The 16,713-nt window shown below is 45.1% G+C and overlaps 2 protein-coding genes across 15 annotated transcripts in view; one reads left to right on the forward strand and one right to left on the reverse strand.

Moving 5' to 3' along the window:
• Positions 1-4,915, reverse strand: part of KSR2 (kinase suppressor of ras 2) — a gene marked incomplete at its 3' end in the record, with an annotated part of 442,928 nt that extends 438,013 nt beyond the window's left edge. For 6 of the 14 annotated variants that reach the window (XM_082355701.1, XM_082355702.1, XM_082355698.1 and 3 more), the window contains exon 1: positions 3,489-4,915. The remainder of the gene's footprint in view (positions 1-3,488) is intronic. The other 8 variants (XM_082355710.1, XM_082355709.1, XM_082355707.1 and 5 more) reach the window with 8 other exon arrangements.
• Positions 4,916-5,011: 96 nt separating this feature from the next.
• RFC5 (replication factor C subunit 5) lies at positions 5,012-16,488 on the forward strand. The gene is made up of 11 exons (XM_082355738.1): positions 5,012-5,210; positions 6,827-6,891; positions 7,164-7,300; positions 8,464-8,543; positions 9,174-9,247; positions 10,465-10,624; positions 11,342-11,423; positions 11,816-11,945; positions 12,518-12,595; positions 14,511-14,565; positions 15,621-16,488. The coding sequence occupies exons 1-11, from the start codon at positions 5,137-5,139 to the stop codon at positions 15,715-15,717; spliced, it is 1,032 nt and encodes a 343-aa protein (XP_082211864.1). The 5' UTR covers positions 5,012-5,136; the 3' UTR covers positions 15,718-16,488.
• Positions 16,489-16,713: the final 225 nt, after the last annotated feature.

The following is a 16,713-nucleotide window of genomic DNA, read 5'->3' on the forward strand; positions in this document are numbered from 1 at the left end:
GCCTTGGCCTGTGGAAGGAGCAGTAGAGGACCTTGAACCAGATATATTTAATGTAGAAAAACTGAAAATTTTGAGCGCAAGTGGCATGGAGCAAATTCATATAAGTTACCCTTTCAATCTCAAAGAGAATCAAATTCAGGAATCTTTAAATAGCCATTTCATTAGTTATTCGATCAACAAATGTTTAGGGGATGCTGAATGAATTTCCCTAAGTTCCAATGTAGGGCATTTCTGGACTTCTGACAAGAGAAACTAGTTGTAGGGGACAAGTAGCCCCAAAAGACCTGAGGGCTTAAATTCCTTGTCAGTCAATGATCTTGCCATGGTCACCAAAGAAGATGGCCCTTCCCCTTATACACACTCTTCAAATTGCCCTTTGAGATTTTTCCCTCCTTCAAGTCCTAGCTCTTCATTTAAACATGATTTCACCAGTATAAACATGTTCAGGAGAAAGACCCAGTTTGATTTTCTTCTGCCAGCCTCTTCCAAAGATAGCCTGAATCCCATTCTCTCATAAGAACAAGTCTTAAAAATAAACTAAGGCAGTAAGTGCTGTGTCCAAGGCCAAGTTTGTTCCAAAGCTGAGAATAATAAAATTCAGGGTTCCCTTTCCCTAATCCAATTTTAAGAGCAAATGCCTTTTGTTGTTAATTTTGTTTGCAAACTCTGATCCTGCCATCTCCAGGACCTGATATTTTATTAAAGCATTTCCAAATCCGGTTCTGATTATATAAGAAAAGTGTGCGCCTGTGCTCTTCAATGTCACAATTCACATGGAGAGAGCAGCTTGATTTGCCTTAATCCCCCAGAAGGTCTAAAATCTAGGCACAGCGTAAGAAGGAATCGCTATACCTTTTGCCTGATCATCTGTCCTTGAGAAATCAAAAGTCACAAGTACTCTGATGGTGTTCTTGCTTGGCCAGCAGATTTTTTTTTTTTTAATTAGTTGTCAATGTTTAACATACGAGAATTTCACATACAAATCCAAGTTTCTGGTTTCTCTTGAAAAATCAGAAGAGCTGGCACCATTTGGTCGCTGTCCCTCATGGCTGAGTGCTGGCGTGGTGACCAGTTGTGACCCTTATGGCTGCAATCCCTCTCCTGTATTCAGGGATGTCAACAGTTCACAAGTCTTGGTGGCAGGCAGATGTCACTTCCCACTACTCAAGCTATATACCTGGTACTTACTAGCATGTGACCCAGGCCTGGCCAATTAGGCATGTCTCCCCAGGTTTTTATTTTTATTTTTTTATTTTATTATTATTATTTTTTAATTTTTTGGCTGTACCACGCGACATGCAGGATCTTAGTTCCTAGACCAGGGATCGGACCCGCGCCCCCTGTAGCGGAAGCGCGGAGTCTTAACCGCTGGACCCCCAGGAAAGTCCCTCCCCAGGTTTTTAATGTGGCACTAGCTTTAGGAAAACTCTAGTACAGGAGAGAAATAAATTCTTTCTGACAGTAGAAATGGTTAAAGCAACATCCAGTTTGTAGGGTCAGCTTGGGGTGGGGTGGGCGGGCAGTAGCCTCTGAAAGTCGGCAGCAAAAACAGTTTTCTTACTAGTTTCGTTCCGTGGAGTAATTTTGACCATGGTTTCAGTTCCACAGCCTGTCTCTGTTCCATTTTCCAAGCGGGGGTCTCCAGAATTCTGACTGTGAGCTATCCAGTATTTCATTGCTACAATCCTCTTCTGCTTAAATCTTTCATCTATAAGCTCTGCCCCCTTGAGGCAGGGCGTAGTGTACACCCAACCCTCTTCCTTTATATATTAACTTCAGGCTACTTACAAGACATGTGAGCTTGGAACTCAGGTCTTCTCTCCCTCTCTCTCTTTAAAGTGATAGAGTTTTGTCACTGGGAGAAAAGCTAAAGATCACCTAGTGCAAAAATCGGCAAAGTAATGAGAAAAGTTTCCCAGATGCCCCTTCCCTCCACCACTATTCTCTCTTAACATCTCATTGGGCAGAACTGGATCACAGGCTCACCCTTTAAGCCAATCAGGGGACTAGGTTTGTTGTGATTGGCTTAGCCTAGGGCAGTAGTTCAACTCTGCCTGAATATCAGAATCAACTGAGAACCTTTTATAATGCCAACTGCCGGGTCACACCCCCCGGCCACATTTAATTGGTCTGACTGGACTTCTGGCACTGGAATTTTAAAAAATCCTCTGGTGCTTTTAATATTAACCCTCTCTCTAGTTCAGCCCCACCCATTTTACGAATGCCAATACTGAGGTCCAAAGAGATATTAATTAAGTTGCCTAAAGGACTATACCTTCAGTTAATAGCAAAACAGACAGAAGCAAAACCACACACAAATGACATTTACTAGGACACCTTTGTTTTTCCAGAAAACTCATTTGAGTACCCATTCTTTTTCTTAGAAAGTGAAGTCCTGAGGAGCTCCAAGACTAAGAAGCAGTAGAATATAAGGCGGTGGTTTTCAAGCTTGAGCGCATCAGAATCCCCTAGAGGGCTTGTTACAACACGGAGAGCTGGGCCCACCCCTGGAGTTTCAGATTCAGTGGTTTTGGGGTGGGGGGAAGAATAATGAGCATTTCTAACAAGTTTCCAGGAGATGCTGCCGCAGCTGGTCCAGCAACCACACCAGCCACCACCAGAGTGGCTAAGAGCTTGGGCTATAGAATCACACCATCTTGGTGAGATCCAGTTCTGCCTCTTATACCAAGTCAGAACATGGGCAAGTTACTTAGCATACCTATGAAATGGGGCCGATAATAATAGTGGCCTGGGTTCATGGCAACAACTGAATATGCATTGAGAACGTAAAAGCACTTAGAACAGTGTCTGGCCCATAGTAACTGCCTAATGAGTGTTAGCTATTAGCATTCATTCATTCCTTCATCAAACAATTATAAATTGAGTGCTTCCTTTGAGACAGGCACTGTTCCAGGCACCAGGAGTACAGTGGTGAGGAAATCAAATGAGCTTACAATCCACTGGGGAGGCACACAATAAATGACCTCATAAATATAAGATAGAATGTCACACAGAAGAATTTTGCACTCCAAGCAAACTGGACAGCAAGTGCACACAGTTTTATGAGAACTTGGTCAAGTTTTGTTTGCATCTTCCAGCTCAAGGAGGTGGTGGCAACATGTTCCTAATGCAAAAGCCCCTTAGCAGCATGGCTCTTACCATGGCAGTTGAATAAAGCCCAGTTTATGGTTTTTATAGTAAGGTTCTCCAGAGAAACAGAACCAATAGTATTTACATATATATATATATTATATTTATACTTATGTTATAATACAAGTATGTTTAAATATAATTTATATTTATACTATGTATTATATTTATGTAGATTTAAAAATATTTTTATATTATACGCCATACAATAAATAGTAATATATCACTATACATTATATATACTATTTTTTTAATTTAAAATATATTTTAGATATATTCATATTTGTATAGATATTTATATAACATAGATATCATAGGAATTGTAGGAATTGACTCACATGATTATGGAGGCCAAGAAGTCCCATGATTTGCTGTCTGCAAGCTGAAGACTCAGGAAAGCTGGTCCAAAGGCCTGAGGATCAAGAGCGCCAATGTCCGGGGGGCAGGAAAGGATGGATGCCCCAGCTCAAAACGAGAGCAAATTCACCTCTCCTCTGCCTTTTTTGTTCTATTCAGGACCCCAGTGGATCGGACCACGCCCACCTGCATTGATGGGAGTTATCTGCTCTACTCATTCTCCCACTTCAAATGCCAATCTCTTCCAGAAACACCCTCAGAGACGCTCCCCCAAAATAATGTTTACAAGCTCTCCAAGCATCACTTGGCCCAGTCAGGTTGACACATAAAATTAACCCTCCCCGGCATAGTCACACCAGCCAATTCTTTAGGTTTCGTCTGAGAGGAAACATTTGTGACAAGAACAGGACGGGTGAAGAGCTTACTAGAAGAGAAAGAGAGAGGCGGGTGGAATGCACCAGATGCTTTACCTATGTTATTTCACCTAATCCTCACAGCCATCTTGGAGTAGATATGGTTGGACGAGGAGAGAAGTAACCTGCCCAAAGGTGAGCGGGAACGGTGGTACCCTAGCATCTGCACGACCAGTGCCAGGAGGAAGCAGAGAGCAGGGGCGCTGTCACATCACAAGCCCCATCTGACCCCCTTCTTCTGACTCCCCAGGCAGGGGCGAGGGTGAAGCCATACCTGCCATCGTGTATTTGTCCTCTGTCCCTCTACTCTGCTCCTAAAACAGGTGACAGTGATGTCATAAGATGCAAGGAGCAGCTACTTCTGAATCACAACACTTCTGATCCTGGTCCAAACTCATCTTCTCCCAGGACTGCTGTCTTTCTCAGCATGTTAAAAAACAAAAAACAAAAAAACTTTACTATGGATGTAATACATACTCATTGCTGGGAATACAGACCAGCAAAATAGAAGAAAACAAAAGTGGTCCATAATCCCCTCACCTCAGAAAAAAATGCTAACATTCTGATACCGATTCTCCTCAGCAGCTTGAGACCATAGGCAGCCTGTCCTCTATGCTTAGTAACTAGCCTTTTCCAGTTACACATATTAACCTAACTGGAAGTTACTTACTTTTTATTTATTTATTTATTTTCGCTCTGGAGTTGTTTCTGGAGGTCGGTCGGTTCTGTAAATTTTGTTGGGTGAGGGAAATGGATTTGGGAGACGGACTGGAGTTGGAGTTCTGCTTGGAATTGTTTTTCAATTTGAAGTACTCACCTCCCAGCTTTGGGGCCAACAAAGTATTTCGAGCCTTTTTTCATACGGCAACTGTATTCAAGAACTGTAAGCGGTGGCCTTGCCTCTCCTGCTCCCGCGCTCGCTGGGCTCGGGACGCCCCGCCGCACCAGAGAGAGGGCAGCTCCGGCTAGAACGGCGGAGTTGGAGCGAGGCTGACTGCCAGGGTCTCCCGGTAACCAAGCAACAGAGGCCTTAGCAACGGGGAGGGGGTGGGACCGAGGGAGGAAGTCGGAAGCAAGCGGCTAAACCTCGCGAGAGTTGCGTTTGCGCGCGAACTGTAAGTCCGTGGGTCTCGGGGTCAGGTCTTGGCTGGTCGAGGTGCAGGCCCCTGGGGGAGGCGACAAGCCCACCGGACCCAGCCACCTTCGTCACCCTGTCATGGAGACCTCAGCGCACAAGCAGCAGCAGCAGCAGCAGCAGCCCGAGGCGGGCAAGATCAGGAACCTGCCCTGGTAGGAGGAGGCCCGGCTGCCGCGGGGAAGGGGGTCGGCCGCGCGGGGAGGTGGTGGCCGGAGTGGGCAAGTGGCAGGTCCCCAGCCCGACCTCGCCCCGCCGCCCCAGGGTCCCACCTGGGTGACAGCACAGGGGTTCGATCTCGTGTCTTCTGACACTACATTGACCTCCGTGGCAAAATATTCTTCTCTCTTGCCAAAATATTCTCTTCTCTCGGTGCGATTATTGGTCAGATTCTAAACTAGAAGAAGATTGCTGATGATGATGGTAACAACGCTCCCTAGTTAACTTTTATTCAAGTGACTTTCTATTAGATTAGCAGGCACCCTATTAGGTGTTTGAATTTTACAAAGACACTAGGAGGAAGGTACTGTTATTCCAGTTTTACCAAAAGGTTAAACGACTTGCCTAAGGTCCAGAGTTGGAAAATAAGTTTGTATTTGAACCCAGCTGGTCCAGATTCAGAGCTTGCACTCTTAACCATCCTACTTACACAACTGTGTCTTAATGATGGTTTAAAGACTGAGTGGATTTGACTTGATTTCGGAAAACTCCAAGTTGTTTCTTTTCAGTTTATTGTTATTGTAGTAAAAACACATAACATACAATTCACAGTTGTAACCATTTTAAAGTGTACAGTTCAGTGGCATTAAGTACATTCAGAATGTTGTGTAACCATCCCACTATCTAGTTCCAAAATTTTTCATCATCCCAAATGGAAACCCCATACCCATTGGCAGTCACTCCCCATTCCCCCCTCCCTTAGCCCGTGGCAACCACTAATCTACTTTCTGTCTCTTATGAATTTGCCTATTCTGGATATTTCATATAAATGGAGTCATACAATACGTGGCCTTTTGTGACTGGCTTCTTCTTTTTTGTTTTTTAATATTTATTTATTTATTTTGGCTGCACCGGGTCTTAGTTGTGGCACATAGGATCTTCGTTGCGGCATGTGGGATCTTTCATTGCGGCATTCGAACTCTTAGTTACAGATGCATGCGGGATCTAATTCCCCAACCAGGGATCGAACCTGGGCCCCCTGCATTGGGAGTGCAGTCTTACCCACTGGACCACCAGGGATGTCCCGTTACTGGCTTCTTATATCAGTAATTGATTTCCTTTTATTGCCAAATAACGTTCCCTTGTGTGGCTGTACCACCATTTATTTATCCATTCATCTGTTAAGTTATATTTGGATATGAGTTCAATTTTGGATTAATTTAGGTACTCATCCAGGTTGAGATTATAGGCAGACAGCTGGAAAGATGAAATGAGAGCAGTTTTTCAGCACTATTGATATTTGGGGCCAGGTATTTGGGGTGGCGGGGGAGGGCATGGGGGTTGTCCTGTGCATTGCAGGATGTTTAACAGCATCCCTGGTGCCTTTCCACTAGATGCCAGTGGCACCCCCCACTCAGCTTTGACAGTGGAAAATGTCTCCAGATATTATCAAGAGTTCATTGGAGGACAAAATGGCCCCGGGTGAGAACCACTGAGTTAAAGGGTTTTGTACCTCTTTCTCTTTTAGTTAGGATATGAAAGGATTCTTTTGCACATAACAAAATGTTCTTGCCTTTATATATGTTGTAATCAATGCTAAATTGTATTTCAGGGTTGAAAAATACCGGCCACAGACACTGGATGATCTCATTTCTCATCAGGACATCTTGAGTACCAGTAAGTATCCATGTGTCAGCGGCTGGTATCCTAGTCGCAGGACCTGGATACATTTCTTAGGAATGTTGTCTCTACTGAGTAGTAATTTTGAAGGATCTGATTGAGCTTTATGGGATGTGGCTTTAAGAGCTGAGTCCTTCAGATTTTTCATTCCTGCATCTGACCCAGATTTGAACATATGGTTGAAGTACCTTCAGCCCAACTCGGGCCTGCAGTGAATGAGGCAACTCTCAGAGACTGATGGCCTCTCTCTTTCTCCCCCCGACCTTCAGTTCAGAAGTTTATCAGTCAGGACCGCCTGCCGCATCTCCTTCTCTATGGTCCTCCAGGGACGGGAAAGACATCCACCATCCTGGCCTGTGCTAAACAGCTGTACAAAGATAAGGAGTTTGGCTCCATGGTCTTGGAGGTAAATGGGAGGTTTACTGTTACTCTCGAAGGACTCCAGCCTCTTACTTTTAGTTCTGCTAGTTTTGTTTTACTTTACAAGTTAGTTGCCCTGCTGGTGGTTGGGAAAGAAGGAGACGTAAGATGTTTTAATTCACTTTTTTTCTATAATTGACATTTTTGCCTTGACTGGTACAAGCTAAAGGGCAGTGGTAGGACTAGGTGTCTTTCTTTGCTGTTGCCAACTTTTACCCAGATCCTCAGTGGTTGCTCGGTTGATGGCTGTCCCCCATGTGCCCCCAGATCCCTTCTGCATGTTGCTCCATGCTGTTCTTGCCCCGCCCCGGAAGGCTGAGCTGTGTCGACTGCGAGCTCTCTTGCCCTCTGCCTCCTGGTTGGGTTTGGCCAGCAGGGGCCTGGAAGGGGTTGGGGAAGGGAGAAGGAGGCCTGGTCCTGCCCTGGGGGTCACCACAGGCCGACAGCTTCCCCACCCGCAGGGCACAGCACGCAGCCTTCCCCCCGGCCAGCGCCACTCCCCCACCAACCCCTTAAGACTTGGGGGTGATAATGGGCCCCAGCAGGCCCTGAGGTATTGCATAGCCCTTGTGGTTTCCCCACACCTCACCAGCACCTTTTAAACTATCTCTTCATTTAATTCTCTTCAAATTACTGAATTTGAGTATGCCATCTGTTTACTACTAGGACTCGACTGATATACTTAGCTTACGAAATTCTAAATTTTGTCTATTGTAAGAAAAAAACTGTTTAACTTGCTTTTGTATTATAGAACCTTGCTGCCACCAGTGTTCTTACTTCATTGTATTAAAAACTTGGTAACTTCTGGGTTGCTCTGGGTTGTGGTAGCTAAAATTAGCCTCATTCTGCTCGTGCCAGAGGTGCTGTTCACCGTGACCGGACCAATTAATTCTTCCTCCGGAGCTTGTCAGTGATTGTCCTCAAAAGGGGGAGGAAAGACAGGCATTGGCCTTTCAGAATATAATGGAATGATCTAGTGAGTTGTAAGTTTTAAATATAATTGTGATCTTATTTTTAATGATTATCTCTTATCTGTCCTTAGAACTAGAGACCTAGCTTGCTGAGCAGGATTGATGAAAAGATACATTAATTCACAGCTAGCACACCAACATGTTTTCTATTATTTTGGCTTCTCTCTTTCACATTTAGCTGAATGCTTCAGATGACCGAGGAATAGATATCGTTCGGGGACCAATCCTGAGCTTTGCTAGCACAAGGACAATATTTAAGTAAGAATTCTTTGCATAATTTCTCTCCCTAAAGATTTTGATCAGTGAGGTGATAGAGTTTAATTTCTTAAATCCTCTCCTTTGCCAGTTTGTAAAAGTAAGGGGAAAAGAAAAAGGCTTTGTCAAAAGCAGTCATGAAAAAGAGATAAAGTACAGGAATGGTGGTAAGAAATATTAAAATGCAAATATTAAAACAAAATATTATCTAAATCTATATTAGCAAGTTCTCTGGGGAAGCATTAATTTCATTACATCCTAAGACCGGAGGAGCTAGTTTGAATTTAAACAAAAATGCATTGAGATCAGGGTGGATAACTAGGATGGTGGTAAAAAAAGAAAAAGAGGAAAAAGCAGAAGTGAAGGGGGTGGGAAAAAAGCAGCACTAGAATAGAATAAGAGGCTACTGGGTGGAAGAAAGATGAAGGTGCCAGAGGACATAATCTAACACAAATACAGAAATTAGACCTCCGTGCCCTTTGACCACAGATGTCTGCTTTGGTCAAGAGTTCTAGGAGAAATGAACTTCATGAGCCAGGGCCTGATGGCACAAATGTGAAGGTGTAGGTTTGGGCCTGGAAGTCGAAGGGAGATTGAAGAAGCCTTTTTAGGTGGTACCATTTGTTTTCCTAGGAAAGGCTTTAAACTAGTGATCTTGGATGAAGCTGATGCCATGACTCAGGACGCCCAGAACGCCTTGCGGAGAGGTAAGGAGCACAGCCGTGTGCGGCGTGTGTGGCTGAGGAACGCTTCAGAAGGAGAGTTGGCAACTTTGGACATGACATAGGACGTGGCTCCTTTTCAGTTTTCATTCATCTTCTGGCCCAGCGAAATCTCTGTATACCTTTCACTGTGTATCCCACCTGATGACCTAGACAAAAATCTCTATACCGGTGGTTACCCCTTTTAATAGTGTAAAGACATTAGCCTTTTGGGGACTTTTAGGTATGACCAGACACTGGTGTCTCATCCTCCTTCTCCATTGGGTTCAGTTTCAGGGTTGGGAATTTGTACTGTTTGATGGGAGGGAATGGGAAGTCTTTCACTTCTAAACTGCTAGATAGGTCTTTCTGCTGTTGGTACCGTTAGATACAATATAGCCAGGAAAATAACACTGGAAATTTAGTTGCACTCAGAAAGCTGACATGACTTCCCTACTTGCCGGGAGAATGATTGGGCCAGGAAAGGAGAGTATACTGTGATTTGTTGGTCTTAAGGCGCCTGGTGCAGTTAATTTCTTTGCAAGGACATTCTTAATCTCTCTCATTAAGATTCTGTGGTAGACAGCTAGGAGAGAAGACAATCTTTAGGAATTCTGGGGAGGAGTGGATTGCAGCCCATGTTTAAGAAGAGGAGGAGGAGGACGGAATATCTTCTGGTCCTAGAGGCTTTGGCCACCTTTCTTCAGCATCTTATTCTGTAGAGTCAGTCTGGGCAGATCCCAGTGTGAGAACGTTGGTACCTACAGGATGAAACTGGTGTCACAGGCATCTCTGAATTAGGGTTAATGCTCTCTCAAATGCTCTAAGGGTTCGAGACAAGGTCCACTGGAAAGTCTGCAAAAAGCCATCCCCCTCCCCCGCCCAGTAGAAGGTGGCACATCATCCATTTGCCAAATAGAATTTTATGCAAAAGGGCAGGCATACTGGATTTCGTATCTTAGTGGAATGGAATGGCAAGAGTGCCAGAATCACAGCCAGTCATGAAAAAGGAAGCATTTTGTTCAGTCCTGTGGAGGGGACGTGTTCATCAGCTCTGGGGAGAGAGGGGCTGGTCTCCAGGCTCACCCTCTCTCGCCACAGTAGCATTCCCACTTGTTTGCATTCTTGATTCCCCGCTTCACGTGACCATAGGAAAGTTCAGGGTTTCTGGGTCCCTTGAAGAATCAGGATGGACGTGAGGTGGTTTTCTTTTCCCTTGCCAGTGATTGAGAAGTTTACTGAAAATACCAGATTTTGCCTCATCTGTAACTATCTGTCAAAGATCATCCCCGCCTTGCAGTCCCGGTGTACAAGGTTCCGATTCGGTCCCCTGACCCCCGAACTCATGGTTCCCCGCCTGGAACATGTCGCAGAAAAAGAGAAGTAAGTATGTTGAAAAGCAGGGAAAGGGGGGCCTTGGAGACTGGGTGTCACATAAGGTGGCTACTGGTACGTCTGAAGGCGATAACGTTTGTAAACAACTCGGGAGAGCCTGGCACAGGGTAAACCTCACTGTCTGTCGGCCGCCCTGGTAGCTCACAGACGTTCTTCATAAAGGTCATTTGGTTCCTTACTGGAGTCCATCATCCTCCCCTAGAAGCGGTCCCACTTTCCTCCTACTCTTTGTCTTTGGAAACTGCACGCTGCCAGGTCCCTCCCGTTAAGATGCCTCTAGCCTTTCTCGGCTAGCAGGGAAGGTCCTGAGACATCACATTCTGTGTGGTCAGATGCCAAGCCAGTAGCCAGCCCGAGCTGCTGCTGATTCGACGGGTGCTTGGGCTCTGCGAGCGCAGATCTCGCCAGCGCCCTCTCCTCTCCAGAGAACAGAATTCAAAGCTACCTGCTCAACATAGCAGTGCTTGGCCGCAAAGGATGGTCTTGCTAGACTTGGACTGGGCTGTGACTACTCACGTGAGGCCCACGTCCCCAATAGCCAGAGCGAATTCTGGAGCCTGTAAATCAGGAGAGTATTGTTAACTCCGTCCTTCCCTTTTTTCTCTTTAATGGTTTCAAAGCCTTGACCTTCACAGTCCATCTTGTTCCCTCGGGGAGCATTTGTGCTTCAGGGCCTCTACATCCCTCCTGCCTGTTGCCTTTCAGAGTCGACATAAGTGAAGACGGGATGAAAGCGCTCATAACTCTTTCCAGTGGAGACATGCGAAGGGCTCTGAACATCTTGCAGGTAGGGCACCGCTCCTAGCACATCTCGAGTTGCTGCTTCAGAATACTTTTTCAAGAAAGACGTAAGCAGCAGCATGACCGATGGGTTAATTCAGAAATCTAGAACTGGTAAGACATCTCATAGTTTGTCAGAGATGTACTCCCACCTTTGTGTTTTGGTTAATTGAAAGAATAATTTGTTGCAAATAAGGGAAAGATAGGGAAGGACTCTACAAAGTAACGTAGCCGACAAGCAGTGGCCTCCTCTGATGCGGTGAGCTCTTAGCAGTGTAAACGGTACAGGGCTCGAGCTCTCCCGTGCCCACCCGCATTGCTGCCTCCGCAGTTTCCTCCTGACCCTCCTGCAGCTCAGTGGCTGCAGCAGCCGTGGTGACTGTCCCCCTGTCTGCCCAGAGCACCAACATGGCCTTTGGGAAGGTGACAGAGGAGACCGTCTACACCTGCACGGGGCACCCACTCAAGTCAGACATCGCCAACATTCTGGACTGGATGTTGAATCAAGACTTCACCACGGCCTACAGGAGTATCCTTTCTCTTGTCCTTCGGTCGGTGCATCAGGTGCCCGAGGCCTGAACGTGGCCTCACGAGCTCAGGCTGCAGGCAGCACCTACACCCTACTGGCAAAAGCCAAGTGGCTGCACGGGACACCTTTCAGCTTGTCGTGGGAGCAGGGTGTCTGTCGGGGGGATGGGTACTTGTCTTTCATGCCCCAAATGCTTCCCGCAGGGCCCTGAGCTGGGTATGGCTTGAAGCCGCTTAACTCACAGATGGGAGGGAAGCAGTTAGACCTTGGGTGGAAGGTGCAGTCATTTTCAAGCAGTTAGTGTTACTCTTGTTTTGCTATGAAATTAAAATCTAGGTGTAGTGATGGAAAGCCTTTTGGGCGATGCATTTGGTTCTGTTCTCTACTAGACAGAGATATCTTTCATCTCCATTAATGGAGATGAAAACAGAAAAATAAAAACTGGGGTCCAACACGTGCAACTTCACATTGAAGGAAACAGCTGTGTTGGTATGAAAAGCCCTACTTTCAAGTCATTCTCTGCAGTGTTTGTTCTGGAATTTGTTCCCTTTGCCTTAACTGCTCCTCTCTAGATATCATGGAGTTGAAAACTCTAAAGGGGTTGGCATTACATGACATCCTGACAGAGATACACCTGTTCGTGCACAGAGGTAACCTAGGTTCTCCCCCAGTTCAGAAGCTATGCAGGTGGTGGCATGCATCGGGGTTAAGGGTGGCTGGAGAGGGGACGTGATGCTTCATTTTGGAAGCAAAGAAACAGGAATGAAGAGGTGTAAACCCCGCCCCCCATTTTTAGTTTTGTTTTGCTATTTATTTTTTTATTGGGTTGGCCAAAAAGTTCATTCAGGTTTAAGTAAAACTAAGACACATTTTTAATTTTCGTGAAGAACTTCATTGAATAACGTATTCACTGACCGAATGAACTTTTTGGCCAACCCAATATTTGTGTGTCTGTGTCTTGCTTTTAAAACCTTGTTCCAAAAATACTTTTTTTTTTTCATAAATTCATTTATTTTATTTATTTTATTCTTGGCTGCGTTGGGTTTTCGTTGCTGCGCGCAGGCTTTCTCTAGTTGTGGCTAGCGGGGGCTACTCTTCATTGTGGTGCACAGGCTTCTCATTGCTGTGGCTTCTCGTTGCAGAGCACGGGCTCTAGGCGCGCGGGCTTCAGTAGTTGTGGCACGCGGGCTCGGTTGTTGTGGTGCACGGGTTTAGTTGCTTCGCAGCATGTGGGATCTTCCCGGACCAGGGCTCGAACCCACGTCCCCTGCACTGGCAGGCGGATTCTTAACCACTGCACTACCAAGGAAGCACCAAAAATACTCTTTTGACTTCTAGAATGCTGGGGAAAAAGAGGAAAGAAACTCCTAAAGGCTAACTTACTTCCTCCAAGGGTTTGTATTTTACAGCAGTATGTTGGAGTTTGTATTTCTAAAAGGCTATTTTCCCCAAAAGTAAAGAAGGAGAAGGAAGATCTAGCTTCACATAACCAAAGCAGCCTCAGCTAAACCATCTTTAGTTCCACACTTGGTCGTATGTCCTGTACAGAGAATTGCTTCTCTACCTTGAGAGCACATGTGAATCACCCCAGACCAATCCAGTTGGCCCTTTTGGGGGAGAACCAGACACGAGTGTATCTTTGAGCTCTACGTGAGAATCACCCCAGGCCAATCCAGTTGGCCCTGTTGGGGGAGAACCAGACACGAGTGTATCTTTGAGCTCTACGTGAGAATCACCCCAGGCCAATCCAGTTGGCCCTGTTGGGGGAGAACCAGACATGAGTGTATCTTTGAGCTCTACGTGAGAATCACCCCAGGCCAATCCAGTTGGCCCTGTTGGGGGAGAACCAGACATGAGTGTATCTTTGAGCTCTACGTGAGAATCACCCCAGGCCAATCCAGTTGGCCCTGTTGGGGGAGAACCAGACACGAGTGTATCTTTGAGCTCTACGTGACGTACTGTTCAGCCTCCTGGAGAAGCTCTGCCTGCCCAACAGCCACCTGCAGACACTCGGGTCCACGAACACTGTTCTGCCAGTGCCTTTCCAGGCCTCTCCCTGGCTGGCTGGCATGTGAAATTCTGCCCAAGAACATGGTTGGCTCAGGCCCAGCTCTGCACTTTGTGGATGCTGAGCATGAATCGACTTTTAAAAATTATTTGTTTTGTTTTTTGTTTTTTAACATCTTTATTGGAGTATTAATTGCTTTACAGTGGTTACGTTTGTTTTTAAATTTGGGACAGCGAGTGAGAACTTAGCTTTCACGGTACCTTACAGAGCGGCCCGGTGCTGACAGGGCAGTGTGGATGGCGCGTCCATCTTCTTACGATCACTCTGGAACCTGCTCATTTTTCTTTTTGGCTACCCTACGAAGACTAAAATGAATAAAAACTATGAAAACCTATGCAATTTTTACCTCCTAGAGGTGTGGTGTCTTGAGATTTGTGGCCTCAAGAGGTTAGTCTTACGTATCTGGTGTGGAAACTCATACTTGTCTTCTGTGATTTTTTTTTTTTTTATAGTAGGTAATGACACACCCCACTCATTTGATTTTGTTTTTCCCCCAGTTGACTTTCCATCTTCAGTTCGAATACATTTATTGACCAAAATGGCAGACATTGAGTGAGTATTTATTTCCCAGTTTTAATTCTTTTCCTCCTTTTTTCCCCGTTGTGAGTTTTTTGTTTCTCCTTGCTTGGTTTCAACTGTTTTGTCTAAATCATTCATATACAGTATAGTTTTTGCTGGGATTATTGAACGAAGCATGGGGAAGGGTGTGAGCTGCTTATGTAAAGAACACGGATAAACACAAAGGCAGGTACAGCTCAGTTACGTATTTGAGATAAAGGCCTCTCCTTCGACCTCAGAGGCCTGGTCCACCTTGGTTCTAGACATGCTCTTGTTATTTGGGAGGCCTGCTTCAGTTCAGACATCTAGGTCGTTTGGGGACGGCCAGCTATCCAGCTGTTATTAAGGCCTTTTGCCATACGAAAGCATATTGCAGGGAAAGTAAACATAAACTCAATTTTCCACTTTGCCTGGTTCAGTAAACAGTTATTAGTCCCCAGTGAAGCTGGCAGCTATCATTTAAGTAGACAAAAGCACTAGGTTCAAAATAGATGTCCACGTAAGCCAACTAATTTGCCGTCGTTGGCTTTCACACGTACCAATTAGGTCACTTCTTATCACTACACTGTGAATAGCATGATTTTGCTTTCAATGGCTGGGCACTTGAAAGGTGGCAAGATGAAATACCAGTGTCTTGCTTTATTGACCACAGAACCACAGATATGGCAGCCAAACTTCCCAGTGAATTAGGAGGAAGGGAATCTTAATTATAATTCCTCTCGATGCATTTTGCAGGTGAAGAAATAATGCCTAATCACATAAATTTTACATATCTGTATAGAGCTTGAACAAGTTATGTTCAGAACCCTGCTACTGGGAACAATTTTTTTTAATTTAATATTTCCTCCCCAGTTTGAATCAAATAAAGGAGTGTTTGAGGCAACCAAGAAAATGTTAGGGGACATGTACAAGGTTGCTGCCCAGAATGAATTTCTCTCACCTCTTTCCTTTCCTTCTCTGGCCAACTTTCAGTCTGACTGTTATTGTTCTCTTCAAAAGGCAGCTGTTGTGATAGTCTCTCTTCTTACCTTTTGTTTGATTTCTTTTAGGTACAGACTTTCTGTTGGCACCAATGAGAAGATTCAGCTGAGTTCCCTCATTGCCGCCTTTCAAGTCACCAGAGACCTAATTGTCACAGAGGCCTAGATGCTGAGGACCACTTGCTGCCTATTCTCAGGCCCAGCAGTGACTGGAGAGCAGGGGACACAGTCACCCCCAGTTTCGGAGAATTGTTCCAGGCGTGGGTGGGCAGACATGTACCCAAAGTACCGTGTTTGTGGCTGGCTGGAGCAGGGATGTACAAAGCAGTTTTAATGTACAGCTCTCTCACTGCACTGCCCATTTGTGTTTTATAAGGGGGGAAAAAAAAGCAAAACCCTTTTTTAGCCTTAAGGCTTTTACCCTTGAGTTGCCTGGATGATAGGAAATGGGCTACCCCATTTGGAATAGCAGGCCTTCAAATCTAATACAGTCCAAGTGTCTTCCAACTCAAGGCAAAAAGAACATCTTCAGAGTTAAGTTTGTAAATCTAAATCTGTGGCGCTACTTTAAATAGGTGTTAATGGATTTCTGGCCCAAACTATTATACTCTTATAAAGTGGACTCAATTTTCTTTACTTTAAAAACTGGCCTGCCTTTTTATTTCTCCTTTTGAAGTAGAGGAGTTGCTAGCAGGTTCCCAATTGTGGTGTGGACAGTAGCAAAAACATTCATTTTAAATGATGCTATCGGGGCCATAGGTCGTTCAACACTGGCTTGTTTAACCCGGGGCACATGAGACTAAGCCTGACTCTAAACCTGCAAGTGCTGAAAGGATTGAGACTCTTCATATTTAATCTAAATGTAATGCAGTGTATCTGCGAGCATTTGTGCTGCATGTGTGATTAGTGTTCTGCACAATAAAAATAAAGCAGCTTGCTTGTTGTGTTACAAGTGACTCCTTTCCTTAGCCAATTATACAGACGCTGACTTGTTCAACTTGCATTTATATGAAAAAGCCTCCTCCGTCCCTGATATCAGAGAATCAACTTTCTTTGGAGTCTGTTCTTTATAAAGGTGTCCAATTCTTATCCTATCAAAAGGGAGACGTCGGTTTTGTGCATCACACGCATAGGCCTCGCTGCCAAAGGACAAGAGCAGAGT

This window comes from Balaenoptera borealis (assembly GCF_965194805.1).
Source record: "Balaenoptera borealis genome assembly, chromosome: 14".
NCBI lineage: Eukaryota > Metazoa > Chordata > Mammalia > Artiodactyla > Balaenopteridae > Balaenoptera > Balaenoptera borealis.

Coding starts and splice junctions, on each gene's coding strand:
- RFC5 (XM_082355738.1), top strand. CDS start 5,137: ATGGAGACCTCAGCGCACAAGCAGCAGCAGCAGCAGCAGCAGCCCGAG. Junction 7,301..8,463: donor TTGGCTCCATGGTCTTGGAG/GTAAATGGGAGG, acceptor TTTCACATTTAG/CTGAATGCTTCAGATGACCG. Junction 12,596..14,510: donor ACACCTGTTCGTGCACAGAG/GTAACCTAGGTT, acceptor TTTTTCCCCCAG/TTGACTTTCCATCTTCAGTT.